We start from the raw sequence: 21,574 nt of genomic DNA on the forward strand, positions 1-21,574 counted from the left end.
ACATAGCACGAACTTACTAGCTGCTTCCGGCCAAGGGTGGGAGAGGGAAGGAGAAGGAGCTTCTTGGCTTACAACTTCCTTCTCTCTTTCTGTGTGTGGGAAATAAATGACTTCCTGAATTTCATCTTAAAACCGAAGAGTGGAATCTCTCACTCCCATTTTCCTTCCTCCCCCCCCCCCCAGTCATTCCTTCAGTACCACACATTCGTTATCACCACCTGTGCATTTCACACACTCTCCCCACTCCCTTTTATCTTTCTTGTCTCTTCACTCCCATTCTGTTCCTCATCCCATTTATCTTTTCCCTTGCTTTCACTGTAATGCAGTGACTAAGAAATGGTGCCAGGGAATTTATGGGAGTTCCCTTAGGAATTCTGGGAGTTGCAAGCTCTTTTTCCTCAGTTCCTTTTAACTCTCTTACTGCTTGCGGAAGGCCTTTTGAAATTTCTCAGATGCCACTGCTTCAGAGAGCTGTACCAGGAACTGTAGACCTACTGGGCTGTCAATACTTGGGTGCAGTCCCATCAGTTTAGTTACCAGTGGTTTAGTACTCCAGTGCAGATACAGCCTAGGAGCTGGCAATTCAACATACCCACTCCAGGTGACTGTGTAACAAGAAATGTTGTATACTGTAGTTTTGAAATCCCCTAAAGTATTAGAATATCTTTAATTTGACAGTTTTACATGTAAATAAGATGGCGGCTGCAACTTGTTTTGAGGGGAAGGAACCCAGGCATTTGAAAGATCCTTGACAAAGTAAACAGGATTTTTCTCAGACAAATGCACACCTTAAACTATGTTCATCGTTTCCTCAAAAGATTTTAAGTCCTCAATATGATGGGCCAAATTTGTGTCTAGTGAGTACAGTGACGCCAGGCATGAGTTTGACCTACTGTATCTACAGAAAACAACTGAATAAGTACATGCTGTAATGGCTCCCTTTTTAAAGTTAGAGGGAAACGAACATTTCCATTGTACCTTGCTTGAGTCATCATTCAGGCCCAGCATATTTTGAATCTTTAAATTATTGTTCATAAAGAATCTTCACCTGTCCACTTTTACCCCATATGACTTTAACATAGCTTTGGGGGTAGGGGGTGAGAATACACATGGCTGGCTTCCAAGATCCAGTCTTTTTGTTGACTTGGAACATATTTTGCTAGGAGACCTACAGTTAAAATGTTCAATTGGTTTAGCAGAGTAATTGCTGTTGTGAAGACATTTGACAGCTTTATGATTTTGGAAGTTATGTCTTTCAGCTAGTGCTGAAATCAAAATTCAGAGGAACTCCAGGAATGGAATAAACCTATTTAATTTTTGAGTCAGCTTCTTAAATTTTATAATTCTAAAATAGTAGTATCCAACAAACTGATTGCCTTGTTTTCAGAGATGCTGATCATCCACAGCTCCCACTGAAGTCACCTTCGCTGAAAATTAGGCTATAGTTTTTTAATCTTTTTTTTTTTTTTTAAAAAAGATCTGAGCTTCCTATTGCAGAGGGTAGAGAAATAACAGCAAAGAAGAGCAGGTAGCTGTTTAACTTTTCTTGTATTGAATAATCCTAATCAAAGAACAGTGAGTTGCTAAGAGAGGAAGCCAGATGAGATTTGAAGCACATTTCATTTGACTGCATTTGCAGGGAACCTTGTATTCATACAGGGCATGTTTAAGGGCATAATAAGTTGAGTTGTGCTATCTGTAGGAGATCCTAGAGTGACAAGTGCTAGCTACATAAATTCAAAATATTAGATTCTACTGGATAAGAAATGACAGTGGTTCTTTCTCCAGACTTTAACTACCTTTGTTCTCCTTCATGAGAAGTTGTTTCTGGTTAAGAACACTTCTGAACTGTAGAGGACTGTTTCTGCTTCTACATCAAATCATTGTGCAGTGCGTAGGTACCTTAGTGATACAGAGAGAGAGTTTTGACACTTCACATCTGCTCTTTCAACTCTTGGCCTGAAAGAACAGGCATCTCCATATTTTTTTTTTTTCCCAGAACTCCAATACCTCAGAAAGGGATGCAGATGCAATATATAGTACAGATTGTTTGAGACATGTAGCCAGTTAAACTGTTTACATAAACTGGAAGTGACTTCCCTAGCATCTCATTTTGCTCAGTACTTTTCTGTGAATTTTTGTGATCTTGATTAGGACTGTGCATGTTCAGTGATCACTAATGAATGGTGCCAAGTGCTTTAGGCTGAGAGTGATGAGCTTAATAATAAGGACATGGGTGTGGCATGCAACCTACCTTGTGTATTCTACTGTGTGCCATTATCTTTCTCTTCCAGATGTTTCTTACTGTGTACCTCAGTAACAATGAACAACACTTCACGGAGGTGCCAATTACACCTGAAACCACTTGCAGAGATGTTGTGGAGCTGTGTAAAGAGCCTGGTGAGAGTGACTGCCACCTGGCTGAAGTGTGGTTTGGCTCAGGTATGAGAGATGCAGCTTTTGTGATCATTCGATATCCTTTGTTTGCTTTTACTTTTTTTATTACCATAGCACCTAGAGGCCAGGGCCGCATTGTGGTAAACATAGTCCCTGCCCTGAAGTGTTTACCATTTGCCTTCCTTTTCATTAATCTCTTCACTGGAAATATAAGCTATACATGCAAGGCTGTCTGGTGACTGGAGAATGTGACATCCTGTGGGTCTGGAGACTGAAGGCTGAGCAACTGAGAGGAGAAGGGATTTTAAATAGACAGTTTAATGTGTTTTGGGGGTTTATGTAATTCCAATGCCTCATGAACATTTTGGAGACATGCTGACTGTTAAATGAAAAGGTGGGAGTTGAATTTTTAAGTCCTGAGAATTAACAATACTCATGCTCCAAGAGCCTGAAGAGGTTCTCCAGCAAAATCGGGGAAGATCAGACTTGGTATTCCTCATATTTCTAACCTTTAAAACACATTCTTTTATTATTATTGTTTTAAAAAAAAACAAACAAACAAAAACAACCACACACACCCAAAAAAGCTTCCAGGCCTTCATACATCATAAATAGGCCAAAGAAAAGAAAACACAAATTCAATTTTAAAAGTGACCTTCTAAGAAAGTATTTTTTATTGTATAATTCACTGATTGTACAACTTTATTTTAATCATCACGAAGTACAGAAAGACAAATGAAATCGAGTTCTTGGTTTACTTTGAATTCTTACATTTATTTTCCAAGTGGTGTTGTACAGTTCACTGGAAGAGAACTATGTATACGTGCTTTTAGCTAAGAAAAAGAGAACCTTGGAGTCTGCATGTCAGTTAGGATCTTGATATAGGCTCTCATCCTGAAAACACTTATGCACTTTAATTGTCCTTTTGAGCTCAATGGGACTTTACCCCTGTGTTTTGCAGACTCAGGGCCATAAAACATACGGAGTTTTATTTGTAAAATCCAGTCATTAGCTGTATCGGTTGTACAATGGAGAGAGACCCTTTAAAGACTAGGTAACAGAGACCAATGCACTTTCCCAGAAGAGAGATGCAGAAACAAGAAATAAAGCAATTACCTGTGTGTGTGGTTTTATGTGTTACCCTATCCTTGTGATGTCTAAGTGCTGTTTGTACAGTTGTGTTTTTATAAGCCATATAAAAATAAACCTGGTATCTATGGAGTATTCCCTTTTGTAAGGAGAGACAAGCGAAATTTGGTTTTGGGGGAAAAATTGAACTAATATCCTATATTCTTCTGGGAACATTTGTGTTTACTAAAGGAATTTTTGTATTCATTTTTCAACACAAACATTTGCTTACCTTTGTACAAAACCAGTATTTACTGGTCGTAAATATAAAAGCTATCTGCATGTTTCAAATTGCATTGCCTAACAAATAATTTAAACAAGGTGTAAATTTTTAACCAATCAGTTATGGTGGATTCTCCATCACTGACCATTTTAAAATCAAGAAATCCCCCCCACCCCCACCCCCAAACCCCCCACCGCCCCAAAAGATCTGTTCTAGGAATTTGAGACATTCCATGGCCTGTGTTATGGCCTAAGGTCACACGGGATGATCACAATGGCCCCTTGTGGCCTTGGAATCTATTAATCTGACTGAAAATGGTGTAAAGCAGAAAAAGATGCTTTGGTGCAGTATGAATTAGAAACACATTTAGAAAGGGATATATTTGATCCAAAACCGCTACTGTGCCACCAGTAGTGGCCAATTGCAGTTATTTCAAATGCATCACATTTTATCCTGTGAGAAAATTGCTGTTCAACTCTTCTCACCTTTAAGATGAGGCTGTGCAAAATGAGTCCACTTTATTTTGCAGAGATTTAGGAGCTAGACCAGGGGTGGGCAAACTTTTTGGCCCGAGGGCCAGATCTGGGTGGGGAAATTGCTTGCAGGGCCGGGGCAGGGGGGTTGGGGTGTGAGGGCAGGGTGTGGGAGGGGGGTACAGTGTGCAGGAAGGGGCTCAGGGCAAGGTGTTGGGGCAGAGGAGGGGTGCGGGGTGTATGAGGGGGATCAGGGAAGGGGGTTAGAATGCAGGAGGGGTGTGCAGTGCAGGAGGGGACTCAGGTTGGGGGGTGCAGGAGGGGGCTCGACAGGGAGTTGGGGGTGGGATGCGGCAGGGGGCTCAGGGCAGGAAGTTGGGTGCGGGGTGGAGGAGGGGTTCAGGCTCTGGCCCGGCGCCGCTTACCTGGAGCGTTATCGTTCCTGGCCAGTGGGAGCTTTGGGGGAGGTACCCACAGGCAAGAGCAGCGTGTGGAGCTCTCTGCACCCACCCCATCCCTAGGGGCTGCAGGGACATGGTGTGGCTTCCCAGAGTGATGCAGCGCCACAGGGTTGGCAATCCCGCAGGCCGGATCCAAAGCTCCAAGGGGCCAGATCCGGCCCACGGGCTGTAGTTTGTCCACCCCTGAGCTAGACAGTTTAGAAAAATTGCTTTCAGTGGCAGGCAGCTATATAAATATACAGTTATTAAAACTGTTAAGTGACTTAAACACGGAGACAGGCTCTTCCACTGCTGACGAAGAAACAAAAGTTATGAGGTGCATCTTGAAAAATGAGGGCTCTCCAAATTTAAATTACTGGGGTACTCTTTGGGTATCACTTCCTCCTCCTCTTTTGTCTGGCCACAAGTTACAATAAACTTTTCTCTGGTTCAGGGGGTTTTGGCTCCTGTTCTTGGAGCCTATTAAATTTGCTGTGAATGTTGGCGAGTAGATTTGCTGGAAACTGACATAAGGGGCTCTTTCTGCAGGAGCTATACATACTATCTCTACAGTGCTCCCATTCTCTTTTGGTTTGAGGAATAGGAGGCCAAGCTTTAATAAATTGTTATCCCCTGTGTGGCATCATATACCCTGCTACTCGATCACTGGTTTTGGCCAGGAAAACTGTTTCTACTTCCTTAATTACCAAGAAAAGTAATTAAAAGGAAGGAGTATGTATGTTATGTGGCTTTTAGATACAAGGAAAGAAGAAGTGAAAACAGAAGACTTCTGAATGATCCTCTTTGTCCTGTGCTTGGGTAGTTTGTGTTTTGATTTCTATTAGAACTTGAAAAATCTGTTTTGACCTTCCTTGAATTCACCAGTTAAGTGTTGACAGTATCCTCTTGTAAAGGGCATCTTTTTACTTTTGATTACTCAGTTCTGATTGAAGTATTGCCCAGTTTGCTAGGAATATGCCTCATCAGTCTTTTAAATATTCCTTGTTTAAGAAGATGTGAATCTGACAGAGGTAACTTTTTTACATTGGGGTTTAGCTGTCTAGACAAGTAACCGCTGGGAGACTGCTTTTTCTGTAACAGTGACCTAGTTGCTTATACTGTAAATCTAATCTCTTCCGACAATGACTCCAGTAATTTTCCCTCCTAGATGGCTTCAACATAGCTGAGGAATTTTCATTTAAAGAAACCCTTTTTATATTGTGGAAGAAGAAGAAGAAGAAGAAAGAAGTATTCAGATACTATTGTATCTGTGTCCCGTTTCAGTTTTATAAGGGGGCATTCATGCTTAACACCATAAATTCCTTTAGTCTAAAATTAACATTTACCTCTTAAAAAAAGAGAAACTCTCTATTCAAGATGAAATACTTCCTGACTTAAATCGTTTTCCCCTCAGCCTTATCTTTGCCTTGAATTTAAAAAACGCAGATTGTAAATCCAATAGCAACAAAATGCCTCCATCATTATGACATTTACTTGTATGTTATATCACATCACTCACCCTCTATTTGCTCTTGCCTTCTGAGTGTAAGCTGTTCAGGTCAGGGACTGTCTTTTTCCTATGGTTTGTACAGCACCCAGGGCAAGGAGGCCTTGATCCTGATTGGGGCCCTTTAGGTGCTGCCATAATATATACATTTATAAATAATAATGAAAGTTCCACATATGTGGAATTTACTGTTGTATCTCAGACATTGTCTATGCTCAGGGAAAAAAAACTGTTTACACAATGAGTTATTAATATATTATTGTAAAAAGCCTAGTATAGACCAGGCAAGTTGTAGCCTTACCTTGACCAGCTCTATCAAGATGAATCCTAAACTCAAGTTCACCTCAGCTGGGTACATTGAGGTAAAACTATAGCTTGTTGTGTCTACGCTAGGATTTTACATTGCTAACTCATTGTAAACACAAGCCGATTTTACCTAGTGTGGATGAGGCTTCAGACAATGCTGCTATTCTTCTTTATTCTTTAAATAATAAAAACCACGTAAATGGGTAAGTATCTAGGAGAATTAAAAATAAATAAATCCTGGCTCATGTGCAAAGACAGAAGGCCCCTACATCAATCTAAGTACTTTCCACCTCTAAACCCCCAGTCATGAAAGAGTGGTAAAATTGCAAGAGAAAAATATGCTGGGGAGGGAGAGAATCGGTAGATGGAAGTAGTATACACAAAGGTAATCCACTGGGGCAAAGATTGGTCACTCTAAAAATCCTGTAGGAGTCAAACGGCCAAAGAATGATGGATTTGAAGCTTTTTTTTTTTTTTTTTTTTTTTTTTTTTAAATTAAAAAGGCCTGATTTCTGGTTGTGGAAGCTGGGAGCAGGAATGGAAAAAATTAATTTATGCATAACTTTATTTTAGCTTAAATAGGTAGATTAAAAATGTGGAAGAATTAGCAACCTCTTGGATACTTGCCCCATGAACTCTGACTTCACATTGCCACCGTCTTCTCCTCCTTTGTTTTCTCTCTGAGGCACGAATCCGAGATGTTAAGTGTTTGACCTTTTCAGAATCATCAAAAATTAAGCCTGGCATCATCCAAAATGCATATGATCTAACAGGAAATAAAATTGGCAACAAATTCTGCTTTCAGAGGTATTGTGCCAGATCAGTGGCTGATGTAAATCAGCATAACCACACTGAAGTCAATAGAGCTTGGCTGACGTACGCTATCTGAAGATTAGGCCCAACAGCTTTTACCCGTGAGCATAAGTAGCTTAGGGCACATCAGGAAAAGATGGATGAACTGGCCACCACAGTAAAGCCTTTGTCTCTTGTCGCTTTACTGCTTTTGTTGTAGGATCCTCTCCACCGAGACAGGGCATAGAAGAGACCTCATTAGAGTCCAATAATATATATGTATTTTGAGTTGTGTGCGCCTTTGAATTTTAAAGGTTATTAGGAAGATTTTAATATATTAAAGGGTTTCAAAAACTTTCTCTTATTGATATAAGCTCTTAAGGGTTGAATGGTGTTTTAGCTATGGATTTAGGCAGATAGTTTCAAGCATACAAGCTTGCAAATTTTGACCTGGATTGTTTTTATCCTGAAAAACACTACTTGAATACTTAACCCAAAAGTCTTTACCTGAGCTTGAGTGCCTAAAGCTGCAGTCAAGCAGTGAGTCAACATCTACTGGTATAATTAAGGGAAGAAGAATCCTTTCTTTGGCCACTAACCCTAATTCACAGCGGTATTGGTAGCAAAAGCATCTCCATATGATTGGCCTCCTGGCAGTCCTTTGGTTGCCATTTTAAAGGAATGGAGAAATAGTATCATCTGAGGTACCATGGAATTGGAGGAAAAGCAACTTAAAATTGGTTCCTTGAAATGTTAAAAAGCTCAAATGATTTCAAAATATAGCACTAGCCTGCTATAGACCAAAGCTATAGACCATCTGTTGGCAACCACTTGAGTTGCAGCATTGCCTGGGAGGCCAATTTGCACACTCCTCTTTCATAGCACCAGATTTTTGTGGGATACTTCCTTGTTTTTAGAGGTGTGCGTATGCATTTTCAGGAACACACTCTGTACAGCTCCTATGTTTACATGTTATTGTGTCAGTTAATAAAGTTTTGGGGATTTTTCTCCCACCCACTCCAGTGTTTATGGTGAGTGTTTATGTGAGGCATGAAAAGCATTGGTGGGATGTGAAAGAGGTCTTACTGTATTGGCATTCTGCTTTTTCAGAGCGCCCTGTAGCTGATAATGAGCGGATGTTGGATATTCTGCAGCACTTTGATGTCCAGAGAAACGAGGTTCGTTTCTTCCTTCGCCATGAACGTCCCCCTAGTCGGGAAACAGGTATGTGGTGATCTGAATTGCTCAAATCTGACTTAAAAGGAAAAACTAATTTCAGGCATTCTTAAGGTTAGGTTAACTGTTGCATGTCTGATGACTACAGTCTCTCTAACAGAGAGCCAGGATCCTCGGGGGCAGTGTTTGGTCTGACCTTCATTTTGCCTGCAAGAAAATGCTACTGCCAAAAAACTTAGACTCACTACGTACACGAAATATGACTTCTATCAAGTTTCAAGCAGAACTGGGCTGGTTTAATTTGTTTCCTCCTCTTTTCCCCTCCCCCGCCCCCAGCCCCCCAATTCTTGTATGATCTACAGAAACCCATATTTGCCAAACTACTTTCTATCTCTGTGGATTTTATACAGCTATCCATCACCATGGTATGTGAGAGCGTTCAGTGTTAAATAGATTGGCAGTAGCAAAGTCCCTACAGGACTTCAGTATTTCCCCCAAGTAGTATCTGCACCCTAACCCTATATTATAGTTACTGTGACTGTTGCCCATTTCCTCCTCCATTTGTTTATAATCTGTATTCTGTGGGTTTTACCTGGAGAATATTTTACTGCTGTGTTCCCAAATTAGTAAACATTATTTGGCAAATTTAAAAGATGTAATATTTTACCCTTTCCAGCTGTTTATAAGCCTGTACATGTTTTGGTGGTCAAATGCAATGCACTTGTCTGTCACATTCTTAGAATGTGATAATTAATAAAATATGCTTTATCAATTAGAATCACAAAGCAATAAAAGCACACATCATTCGGTTTACATAATAATGTTCATAATTATCCGAATTCTCTCCTGTAGAGCCTTTAAGATGTTTACTTTTAAATGAATGTGAAGTGATGGTTTGGGGGTGGTTTTTTTGCCATTTGGTCTTCAGATTTTTTGTAGTACCATCTCTCAGTTGCTAAAAGTGTTTTATGTACATTAAAGTCCATATGATCTAAACTAGGTAAGCAAATCTTGAAGCTCAAGAAATTTCATATTGATGATAGAATGAGGAGAATGAAAAGCTTATTCTAGACCACATTTATCTAGTAAGACCCTTCCTCTACAATTTAGGTGGCTGGGCATAGTTCTTAATCCAAACGAATCAGGATTCAGAGCAGAGGAGGGGGGTGTGTCTGTCTGACTTCAGTTTGCCTTAACTTGGCCAGATGCTGTATCCATATAGAAGCAAGCACATAGGCAAGAACACTGCCACATTTAATAAGCCTTCCAGTACCAAGCTCTCAGAGTGGACATAATGTTAGTTTGCAAAATGCTGCATAAAGATGGCTTCTTCCTTCAGTATACTGGGGGCATAGGGTGAGGCATGATACTGGCACTTGGTCTCTGTGTCTTTAGTATGTAAACATCTTCGTAGAATTGAACAAGCTTATAGTTTTTAGGTAAAGACGCGTCCTGATAATTCTTATGGCAGTAAATGTATTGGACTGAATTAAACCTGGAGACAGATCCAGTGTAAAATAAGTATTTTTTTTCCCTACAAGTGTAAGTATCTAGCCAAAGATTCAAATGGTAAATATTAATATTTTAGGCAATTCCCAGTGACACTAATTTAAAAGCAACGTCCGACTATCATTCCAAAATGCTTTGGTTCACTGCGTTTTGGTCTAGATCATACACAGGTAATGCCTGTATAGGATATGGGCCAGGCTACTTCAGGTTTCATCTCCTGGAGTTTGTCATATTCATTCAGGTTAGCAGAATAGTATATGGTATGTGAGCCCTTGACTTAAGTATATAGGGACAATTGACTAAGATGTTTGCTGACTGAGGGAGAAAATATTGAACCTACTTATTTGGGTCTTCTAAGGGCTTGAGTGCTTTTGTGGTATACAGCCGTTTAAAACCATCTTACCTTTCAAAAATAAATGTTGACATTAGGTCACCATAATAAAAAAAAAAAACTTTGTGATTTTAGAGATGAAAATAACCCATATCAGTAAAATGTTTTAGTCATTGTATGAAAATAACCCCCACCCCACCCCCAAAGTCATGGGGTGCAATTCTTGTCACAATGAAGTGATGGGGGGGCGGGCGCGGGGCGGCGGGTGTTGGCCATAGACTTAAATGGGGACAGGATTTCATCACATTTATCACCCTGGTAAGTGTGCTACAAAGTGAGACTTCTACCTGAATTCTTGTTTAAAAAAAATGCCTCTCTGCTCAGAAGAGTGACTTGGGTTATTGAATGATCTTAAATAACTTCTTTTTATTTTATTTTTTAATAGCATGTAGATGATTTGTCATTCACAATAATGTGACCTTTTGACTTTTTTCAATTTTTGCCAAGACAAACCACCAGGTATACATATCATCCCTGCACCAGAGTAGAGAATACACTCCCTCTGTTATTGTTTTGGCTGACTGGGCTGCATTTTCAAATTCTTATCTGTCTGCCCATGTGAAGTACAGATGTCCAGTAATGAGAATGAAGTGTCCTCTTTTACTGTTGAAACAGTCAACCCCTTTGCTTATGAGATAAGGAGAGTGAGTTCATGCAGTAGATTTTCCTGGCCGAGTGCTAGATTTAATTTTCATTTAGGATTTGACTGTTTTAATTTCCATGAAAAGAGAAGTAAGACCTGTGTTGTAGTGCTCTCCAGATCACCAGTGGTGGGAATAACCTTGTAACAGCCCATTTAGTAAAACATCCATGGTCTGCAGTTAAGTTTATTTTAGTGTTGATAAAGGTAAAAAGAAAACCAGAAAGTCTCTCAATCTAAACTGAAAGAAAATGCACTCCCTCTCCTTTGCAAAGAACGTTGTGTGTAAAGGGAGCAGTACAAATATTTCAAGTGTTACATTCTCCTTGACTGGTGTGTGTGTTAATCTAGGGAGTGGACAGAGACCACAGGATCTGAGCTTAAAGAGAAATGGTGTAAAAGTGCCTGCTGATCGACGATTAGAGAATGGGGTAAGCATTCAGTTAAAGTCTCTCTAATGCAGTTAAGCAGAGCCTTTCATTCTGAGTCACTGGTGCAAATCCAAACCTGGCAGACAAAGGTAGATATTTTGCTGGATCTTTGGTGGCTGCTCTGGAAATATGCGGTCAGTCCACTCCACAAAAACACTATCACAATTGACACCCTTGTTGGCAGTCTCTGTAGAGATGTTAAGAACTGGAAAGGAATAGACTGAACTACCCAGTTCCTACATATCATCCCCACTAGGTTGAAACACAGTGGCAAAGGCAGTCTGAGGAAGGTTGCACTAGTGTGTACCTGTTCTGTGGCCAAGCAGAGCACTTCAGTCTCAGTGCTGTCAGTCAGATTCCTGTCATCAGCATTAGATCTGCAGAATGATAGTTCTCTTAACAAACACCCAATAAGCAGAAGGAAAGGATGAATTTCCTTTATCCTTTGTTAGTTGATTGCTTATTTTTCCCAAATATTGCCAAAAAGTTGTTCATCTTGGTTCTATGCTTCTAGTTGAGCTCAACTAGATCAGTTACTTAAGAGTTGAAACCACTGCCATCTTAACTGCAAGTTCCCAAATCCAGGTTTAGCGTGTGCCAGTTACATAATGTGGTGATTGGGCCAACTTCAAATTGTGACTTAGATTCCGATTCCAGAAAACAAATTGATCTTAGACTGCTTTGTAGGATGACTTCTCTATGCTCAGGGATCCATCCTGCAAGGTGCTGTGCATCCATCAAAGCACTTAGTTCATTCTGATCTTAATCCAGATGGGTTCTTATAAAATATTTTTAATACATACACATTGTGCTATTTTGATTTCAATGGGCTATTCACCCAGTGCTTTGCTGGGTTGGGGCTAGAGTGCTCAGTACCTTACAAGCTTGTACAGTGCCATTATACCAGTGGTTCTCAACTTCTTTACCATTACGGGCCACATATGCAGCTCTTTGTGTTTTTGTGTGGATGAGGCCCACATAAAAACACAATATATGTACTACCTGTATGACCCTGAGGATGTCACGTGGGCTGCAGCTGTGTGCTGATTGGTCTGCAAGCAGCCCACGGGTGAGAACTGCTGCTTTCTATGCTCTCTTGAAAGATGACCAAACAGGCCAGGTATTTCGTAATAGATCCACAGTGGCATCAGTCTTTTTATTTAAAAAAAAAAACCAAATCAACAAAAAACTTTTAAAAAAGGGATCCTCTGGGATGAATTGTAAATGCATGACACTGGTAGATAAATTTGACTCAATATATTCTTTTTAAAAGCCTTTTATTCTTTAATAACTGAACAGAACACACATTTTCAAAGTCTGAAAACATTAGATTTGACATATTTTGGATTTTCATCTGCAGATCAGTGTTCCCAGAATGGATATGACTCTGGCTGAACTGCAGGAAATGGCATCACGCCAACAGCAACAAATTGAGGCTCAACAACAGATGTTGGCTAACAAGGTACACTTGAAATATGTTTGTTTACAGTCCAGGAACAAAAGATCAGCAGAGTCCTTTTTCCTCCCCCTCCACACACCCACCCACCCCCGCCCCTTTTTCTGAGTACTCTCAGTACGCCGGCTCCCCTTTTGTACATTTGGACAATAATCTCAATAAGTGTTCCCTTCCTACCAGTATTTTCTGGTCAGGGGTTTATCTCCAACATTGATTTAATCAGCATTTTATTTTAAAACTGTTGGCTATTTACAATTGCACAGCTTGCTCAGATGTTTACTAGTTGGTATTCCCGAGCACGTGGGGGAAAACACCAAACTGATGCAACATAGGATACTGCAGGTGCTACTTGGGTTAACTATAAAAGTGACCCACGTGGCCCTTTTTTCTTCAAGATCATTAAAGAGCAATATTTTCAAACATGACTAGTGATTTTGGGTGCCTCAAATTCTGCCCAATTTGAGATGCCTTAAAGGGGCCTGGGTGTGTGTGTGAGGTTTGTTTGTTTGTTTCCAAAAAGTGCTGAGCACCCACCCCAAAACAGTGGTCATCTTTGAAAATCTGGGCCATGATATTTTGATGGGGTGCTTGAATAACCCCTGGTAACTCTATTCTCCATTAACTGCTGGAACAAACTACCAAGGGAAGCAGTGGCATCTCCGTGTCTTGAAGTCTTTAAATCAAGACTGGGTGCCTTTCTGGAAGGACTTAGTCAAACACAAGCTATTGGGCTCAATATAGGGGTAACTGGGTAAAATCTCTTAGCCTGTCACATACAGGAGATCAGACTAGATGATATAATGGTCCCTCTGCCTTTAATCCAATTGTTCATAGAGTCATACATTTTAAGATATGGAGATGCTTTTCTAGTGCAGCATCAATGGTACTCTGGTTTAGAGCTCTTGGAGAGACAAATGCACCTTTCCTGCCAAGGCTGTCGTTGGAGAATTGATGTGGCTAGTTCAGCACATGGATTCTATGCTGTGTGCTTCTCTCTTGGTTGTGAAGTCTTTCCCACTTCTGTAAGCAAAGCCAGTCGCCTTTGTTGTAGTAGCTGTGATCATTACTTTCCTGATCTGAGACGTCTGACATCTGATTATGGGATAGAACCTTAATATGCAATACGTGACATGCTACTTTGTCTCTTAAGACTACTACATCTGAGATTATATCCATCAATACATTACCTTGATCAAGCATATAACCTATTCAAAAATTAATTGCTAAATTGCTTCCTGTCTCTACCTGCAGGAGCAGCGTTTGAAATTCCTGAAACAGCAGGATCAGCGACAGCAACAGCAAGCTGCTGAAAAGGAAAAACTTAAGCGACTAAAGGAAATTGCTGAGAATCAGGAAGCCAAGTTGAAGAAAGTGAGAGCGCTCAAAGGCCATGTGGAGCAGAAAAGACTCAGCAATGGAAAACTCGGTGAGCCGCTCTAGAGAGGACATATTGGGGGTGGGGGGAGAGAGTTGTTGTCTGAAATAGCTCATAAAACATTCTTGGATAGTGGAACTTCCATTTTAAAATTTAAAGCTTTTCAGTTAAAATGTTCCTGTGCAGAGTCAATCAACTGAATGTTTTTAAAAATCTGAAAAATATTATTAAAATATCTGTTAGGTGATCCCTTTGATCTCCCTGCAAATGGTGGGTTGATGCTTAAAGTACATTTTTCTATCTTTTTTTGTCCAATTTCATTTTAAATGTCCAAACAATGTTTCCACCACATCCCTAGGGAAACTCTACTCTTCAGCCTAGTATATTGTTTTTAACTTCATCCTAGTTAAACTTCCTTTGAATCACATTTAAATATTTTTTTCCATCCTTGATATTAGCAACCTTTAAATATTTAGACTGTTACATCCTCCTCCTTTTAATCATCCCTGAAAAAAGCTCTGCATGGCATACTATCCCTACTGCCTTTTGAACAGGAGCTGGCTTCTTAGACTCTAGTTTATTTTTTTGCAATACTACTTTTGTGACTATCTTGCCACCAAATAGTTTTTTTGGGGTGTCGCATCTTGGCCAGTTGATCATAGTGTCACATGCTTGCTTCAAATTTCATATGAGTTCAAATATTTTCTTTCCCCTTCTATATATAGTATTGTGCAATGAGGCTTTTTTACAGCAAAGTTTAAAGAAAAATAGTCTTATTCATGTCAAAAACACACATAGTGCTTTACAGATATAAATTAAAGCAAGGCCCCAGGCTTGAGCAGCTTACAGTATAACTCAAAGATAATGCAATGAGCAGACATCAGATAATGAGTGGAAGGTAGTAATTGGTCGACAAAATAAGCAAAGTTGGGAAACTGTTGGGAGAATATATATTATAGGTGACAGTATGTTTATGCCTGTTTCTGTAATTTTCACTCCATGCATCTGAAGAACCGAGTTTTTTGTTTTTTTTTACCCACGAAAGCTTATGCCCAAATAAATCTTAGTCTTTCAGATGCCACCGGACTACTCGTTGTTTTTGTGGATACAGACTAACACTGCTACCCCTCTGATACTTGGCAGTCCTTTTAGTTGTCATGTCTCATTAACTACTTATAAGACATACAATTATTAATTAAAGTTTAACACAATGGGTTCAGACAGTAGAAATTCCTGATTTGGAGTGTCTCGATAGGATGCTATTTGTGATAAGCTTGTAAGTCCATTCAGAGATCCCAAGAGATTTGATGACATTGAATAACTTGGATATATACTCAGTCATTCATACTATCTAACGATAAGACTCTGCATATTGTAAAAGCACCTACCTGAGTGTTAAGGGGTTAATTTCCTTGAGCAGTTCTTGCATGATGCTGGAGTTAGCTTCCTCCTGGTAACTCAGCCTGATAAGTTTGCACTTCAAATGATCAAAGCAATATTTATTTTGGTTGTTTCTCACCAATGCATTTGATGCACAGAATTAATGTTAAATTTGGGATTTACTGGAACTAACTTTCCTTACTATATATTTTGCAAAGACCCAGAAAACAAATTAACTTTAGTCTAAGAAGCACCTATAAAGGATATTTGTGTCCAATTGATTTGTAACTGCCTGTTGTAGACCTGGCTCCAGCACTGTGCTGAAGAACTGCAGGGTGTTCTCTGTTCCCTTAACTGCTGCCTTGGATGCAACCCGCATTTGGTTCTTTCTCAGCTGCAGCTATTGTGCTTTCTTCCTTTCTAGTGGAGGAAATTGAACAGATGAACAGTTTGTTCCAGCAAAAGCAGCGAGAGCTGGTACTGGCTGTGTCAAAGGTAGAGGAACTTACCAGACAACTGGAGATGCTGAAGAATGGCCGGATTGATGGTTACCATGACAACCAGTCTGCTGTAGCTGAGCTTGACCGACTGTACAAGGAGCTGCAGGTAATGGCAAATCTGCTTTGCAAATGAGAACTTTCAATAATGGCTAAAAGTTGGTAGGTCCACTACTTGTCTTAAAAATACAGCACATTTCTATTCCTCCAAAAGCCATAGAGCTGCATGAGATGTACATAGTCTTCAGTATTGTGAGAGCAGCATATCTATCCTATTTAAGGTAACAGGTGGAATATACTGTATTGAACAGGTTGTATATACTGTTAAAGCAAAATTGACTAATCAACAGATTGTTATGGGGGGGGGGGGGAAAAGAAAAAAGTAACCTCAATTTGTGTGTGTGACTTTACCTTTTAGAATTCTGTTTATTTCCTCAAGTGCCTCCTGGTCTTCATCCTGAATGCTGATCTGTTCTTTGTTCTTGGTTTGTTCCCCCCTTTTGAATATATTCAGTTGAGGAACAAACTGAACCAGGAGCAGAATGCCAAGCTGCAGCAACAGAGGGAGTGTTTAAACAAGCGCAACTCAGAGGTGGCAGTTATGGATAAGCGTGTTAATGAGCTGAGAGATCGACTGTGGAAGAAGAAGGCAGCACTGCAACAGAAGGAGAATGTACCGGTAAGGGCTGGATAGTTGATGATGATCCTGTTTAGTTTGCTGCCCAAACAATATTAGGTCAAGACCCTGCTTGTGGGGAAGGCTGTTCTTCTCTCACCCTTGGTGGTGATAGTCTTGTATTATTAAAGTGCTTTTCATGCTGCGTTGGTGTTAACCTACTTAGTGTTCATAGGCAAGAGCTTTTTTTATGCTGCTGTTAGATAGCCCTGGTATATTTACTTGGACTGTAAAGAAACCTTACTTTTAATAAGAGACTGCTACTGCTTTTTTTATGCCTCTTTCCTGACTCCTGTGGTGTGTACTACCATATGCAATTATTTTTACTTGCATTCTTTATTTAGATTTCTTCAGATGGGAATCTACCCCAGCAAGTGGTATCTGCCCCAAGTCGTGTGGCAGCGGTAGGTCCTTATATCCAGTCCTCCACCATGCCACGTGTTGCCTCCAGGCCAGAACTTCTAGTGAAACCTGCATTTCCAGAGGGGATCCCAACTTTGCAGGCACCCGATGGTCCACTGAAAACACAAACTCTGCCGAATATGAGAGCTGCGGGTATTTCTCAAGCTAAAGCTTCTGCTGGTAATTTATCTAATTCTCAGTTTCTATTAAATTCCTTCCACAAAAGCTGCGTTTTTTTTTTTAAACTCTCATCATCTTCTTCTCTCTCTGTCTTTACATTAGCACCCCAAACAGTATTACAACTAGATTAAAATGACTCTGTTGGTTAGCGATTTTCCTGCCATTACAGAGAAGGAGACCAATTCAGCATCTGTGTACCCTAGCAGATTGGTGGGAATCCTGAAGATGTTAAACTCAGTCATGAAGCAATCCAAGATCCTTTATCACGCATTTGGGGAATAAAACCTGTAACACTGGCTTTACTATAAATGTTCAGTCATTGGTGGGGTGGAGGGGAAACGGGCTGACCTTTGGTGGCAAATTGCTGATCATAGGATGACTGAGCCACCAATGTGATATGGCCGTGAGAAAAAAGCTAATGCGGTCTTGGGATGCATCAGGCGAGGTATTTCCGGTAGAGATAAGGAGGTTTTAGTACCGTTATACAAGGCACTGGTGAGACCTCACCTGGAATACTGTATGCAGTTCTGGTCTCCCATGTTTAAGAAGGATGGATTCAAATTGGAACAGGTACAGAGAAGGGCTACTAGGATGATCCGAGGAATGGAAAACTTGTCTTATGAAAGGAGACTCAAGGAGCTTGGCTTGTTTAGCCTAACCAAAAGACAGTTCAGGAGAGATATGATTGCTCTCTATAAATATATCAGAGGGATAAATACCGGAGAGGGAGAGGAATTATTTAAGCTCAGTACTAATGTGGACACAAGAACATATGGATATAAACTGGTCCTTGGGAAGTTTAGACTTGAAATTAGACGAAGGTTTCTAACCATCAGAGGAGTGAAGTTTTGGAATAGCCTTCCAAGGGAAGCAGTGGGGGCAAAAGATCTATCTGGCTTTAAGATTAAACTCGATAAGTTTATGGAGGAGATGGTATGATGGGATAACATGATTTTGGCAATTAATTGATCTTTAAATATTCACGGTAAATAGGCCCAATGGCCTGTGATGGGATGTTAAATGGGGTGGGATCTGAGTTACTACAGAGAATTCTTTCCTGGGTATCTGGCTGATGAATCTTGCCCATATGCTCAGGGTTTAGCTGATCGCCATATTTGGGGTCGGGAAGGAATTTTCCTCCAGGGCAGATTGGAAGAGGCCCTGGAGGTTTTTCACCTTCCTCTGTAGCATGGGGCACAGGTCACTTGCTGGAGGATTCTCTGCTCCTTGAAGTCTTTAAACCACAATTTGAGGACTTCAATAGCGCAGACATAGGTGAGAAGTTTTTCGCAGGAGTGGTGGGTGAAATTCTGTGGCCTGCGTTGTGCAGGAGGTCAGACTAGATGATCATAATGGTCCCTTCTCACCTAAATAGCTATGAATCTATGTAGGGAGCAACAGTTTGATTTCTGGTCTTGGTTTCTCCTGCTGGTGTAAAAGGAGTGCTTGTGGGCTTGGCATGTTTTTTCCATGCAATTCTTGCCATGAGATGACATTTGCTTTACCTCTAATCAGTCAATGTGGAAAAATTGAGAGATGTAAAAACATCCTTTGTGCTTTCACAGGGACACAAGACCCCTGAGAGAGAAATGCATAAGAGAAACCCAACATATCGCAAAAGGGGGAAAGAGGCTGAATTGTGCAGTACTCATTGCTCCTCCTCTTCCTTCCCTCCCCATCACTAATATTTAAGAAGTAGTCATTGCACAGAAATGGTGCAAATGTCCTTCGTTGCTCAGCAAATATTTTGGAAGTAGAGACTAAAATTGTTGGAGTGGAACTCAAGCCTTGGTGTAATAGGGACTCTCACCTCTTGAGTGCCTCTTGCTGCTGTGTGTAGTACTGCAATCCTTTCCCCCCCCCCCCCCTGGTGACCCATTAGGTTGGCAATCTCACTTTGAGGGGTCTACAGTGCCTCGGCCCTCCGGCCAGCTCACACAATCAAAGTGAACCCTTTCAGGGGTAACAAGTCCAACAGTGCTATTTATCTACCCTCATCAGGGTCTTCAGCCCTAGCTCTGGGCCCTTTATATTCAGCTCTTTACTTGGACTTCCAACAAGCCGTGTCTCTTTCTGAGGGTTTACACCACTTCACCAGTGGGGGAACCTGGGCCCACCCACTACTCTGGGCTCCAACCCCTGAACCCTATAACCGCAGCCACATACTGCTCATTTCAATTTGTTGCTGCTACTTCCCTGGGCCTCCTCCCATCTGGCCCCTTTATCTTCACCCCCATCTTAGGGGTTAAAGTTCTCAGGACCTCTCGTTCCCAGCTTCAGCAAATGCAGACACCTACAAATTCTAGTAGTTCCTCAAGCTCCTGTGGCCAGAGAAGAGCACCCTGCGGTTTCTCTCTAGTCCCAGCAAGGAACTGACTCACTAAGGCAAGGCCCCGCAACTCCCATTTATCTGAGCCTGCTGGGCTCTGATTGGCTGCTTCTGTACAGCCTCTCTAGGCAACCCTGGAGGACCCACCTTGGTTGCCCCATTCCTGGGGTTATGTGTAGTAGGACTATGGGGCCTCCAGTAGGAGGCCACGAAGGATCTGGTACATAGCATCACACTTGGCCATAGTGAAACCTAAATTTTAATCACCAGAGCTCTGTCCTATATCCCCCTTTGATTCCCTTCTCTTGATCCTATGACCTCGCTCCTGCCCCTGTTTTCTCATTTGTTGTCCCTGGGAATCAGCTGATCCCTGGTTCCATGGGTTCTTGATTGAAGAGGAGTGGGCTTTTAATTTTAGACATCAAATAGGCTGCTAACCTTGCTTTCTGTAGTGAAACCTTGCTATGTGTAGTGCTGTGCTGCTTCTGCATGAGATTGACTCACTCTAGTTATATCTTATCTCTAGCATGGTCATAGTCACTGGTTACCAAGAGGTACTATTTCCGATCTTTTAGTTCAGAACAAAAATTGTCTTAAAAGTTTGTCCTCTGTTGTTAATATTTGAATTGGATTTCTACTTTATTAGAAGGGTGTTATCTTGCAAATACATAGTGAAACTGTTTACTTCTACAATATTGAAACTAAGAACAAGATCTGTGCATCAGCTTAATTGTTTTTTTGAAGTAGACTTTATATCTGCTCTAGTGAATTTAAAGAGCATCCCTCTCTAATTCAGTGTCTGTGTGCACACTGAATATACAGATTTTTCTGTTCTTTGGATGTCACTAGCTGGATTTACTACTGCTTTGATGCATCATATTTTTCTTTAGTTTGCATTAAATCCCTCTTCCCCCTCCCCCCCCCCGCCACCCCAGTTTCCTTAGCTAATAAAATATAGTCTGTAAAACAAGAAAGTTGCATACCAACCAGGAGCATGCCAGTGAAAACAGCAGTCTAGGGGATTTTGCCTAAAAAAGTTACAATCCCAAAATGCAGACAAATACCAACATTAGTGAGCTTCACTGCTGTGGGAAATATAAAAGTTGGGTTAATTTTTTATGTTGTAATTTAAAGGCAAAATGTGTCAAAGCCTTGCAATGGATTCTTAAAAAGCCTGAGAAATCTCGAGTGTTATTTATCTTAAATTATATGCTGGAGGAATCTCATTTAATGAAGAGGCTAATGAGCAATGGTCAATAAATGAAAATGGTTTTAGTTAAAACTGTCTGTCTTTCCTCCGTCTACACGCTAGGCCCTACAATCCCAGGTTCAAAACCTCCACCATCTGTCCCTGAATGGTGTAATTCAAATGCAGACAACTTCATTAGCCAAGGACCAGTCTCTTCTTCAGCAAAAGGAAATGTGACTAATGAAGGGCAAGGTAAGTTCTTATTTGTCTTGTACAAAAGTTACGTTTTATTCATATTTGCTAATCTATACACTGGTGAGAAACCAGTTAACAAACATTTATGAGTTGATGCCTATAATTCACTTTAGTAATAGAACTGAAGACAGTAGGTTTGCTACAGTGACCTGCAAAAACCACTAACAATCTACTGGTGGTTGGCTTTTTGTTTTTAAAGCCCCTAATTTTCTATGGTGGTGTTACAGTAGAGAATATTGCCCACAGACCTGGTCTGGTTTGGTTTGCATCTTAGGTACAACTTTTCTTGGGGTCTTTAGAGTATGGCTTGGGGGTGTGGGGTAGGATTATATAAAAGCTTCCCTATACAAGTCCATACAGTGACAGAAGAGTAAAATGGGCCTCTTATTGATGCAAATGGATTCCAGATATCTGCCTTAATT

General features: G+C 40.7%; 1 protein-coding gene across 1 annotated transcript in view; it reads left to right on the top strand.

Annotated features, from left to right (window-relative positions):
- The window catches only part of TP53BP2 (tumor protein p53 binding protein 2), a 64,589-nt gene that overhangs the window by 20,311 nt on the left and 22,704 nt on the right, over positions 1 to 21,574 (top strand). The window contains exons 2-10 of the mRNA XM_074949197.1: positions 2,295 to 2,442; positions 8,377 to 8,490; positions 11,334 to 11,413; positions 12,774 to 12,875; positions 14,121 to 14,295; positions 16,049 to 16,230; positions 16,636 to 16,800; positions 17,142 to 17,379; positions 21,021 to 21,149. Of these exons, the coding sequence (XP_074805298.1) occupies positions 2,295 to 2,442; positions 8,377 to 8,490; positions 11,334 to 11,413; positions 12,774 to 12,875; positions 14,121 to 14,295; positions 16,049 to 16,230; positions 16,636 to 16,800; positions 17,142 to 17,379; positions 21,021 to 21,149 (1,333 nt within the window). The remainder of the gene's footprint in view (positions 1 to 2,294; positions 2,443 to 8,376; positions 8,491 to 11,333; positions 11,414 to 12,773; positions 12,876 to 14,120; positions 14,296 to 16,048; positions 16,231 to 16,635; positions 16,801 to 17,141; positions 17,380 to 21,020; positions 21,150 to 21,574) is intronic.

The sequence above is a fragment of the Natator depressus genome, chromosome 3 (genome assembly GCF_965152275.1).
Source record: "Natator depressus isolate rNatDep1 chromosome 3, rNatDep2.hap1, whole genome shotgun sequence".
Lineage (NCBI taxonomy): Eukaryota > Metazoa > Chordata > Testudines > Cheloniidae > Natator > Natator depressus.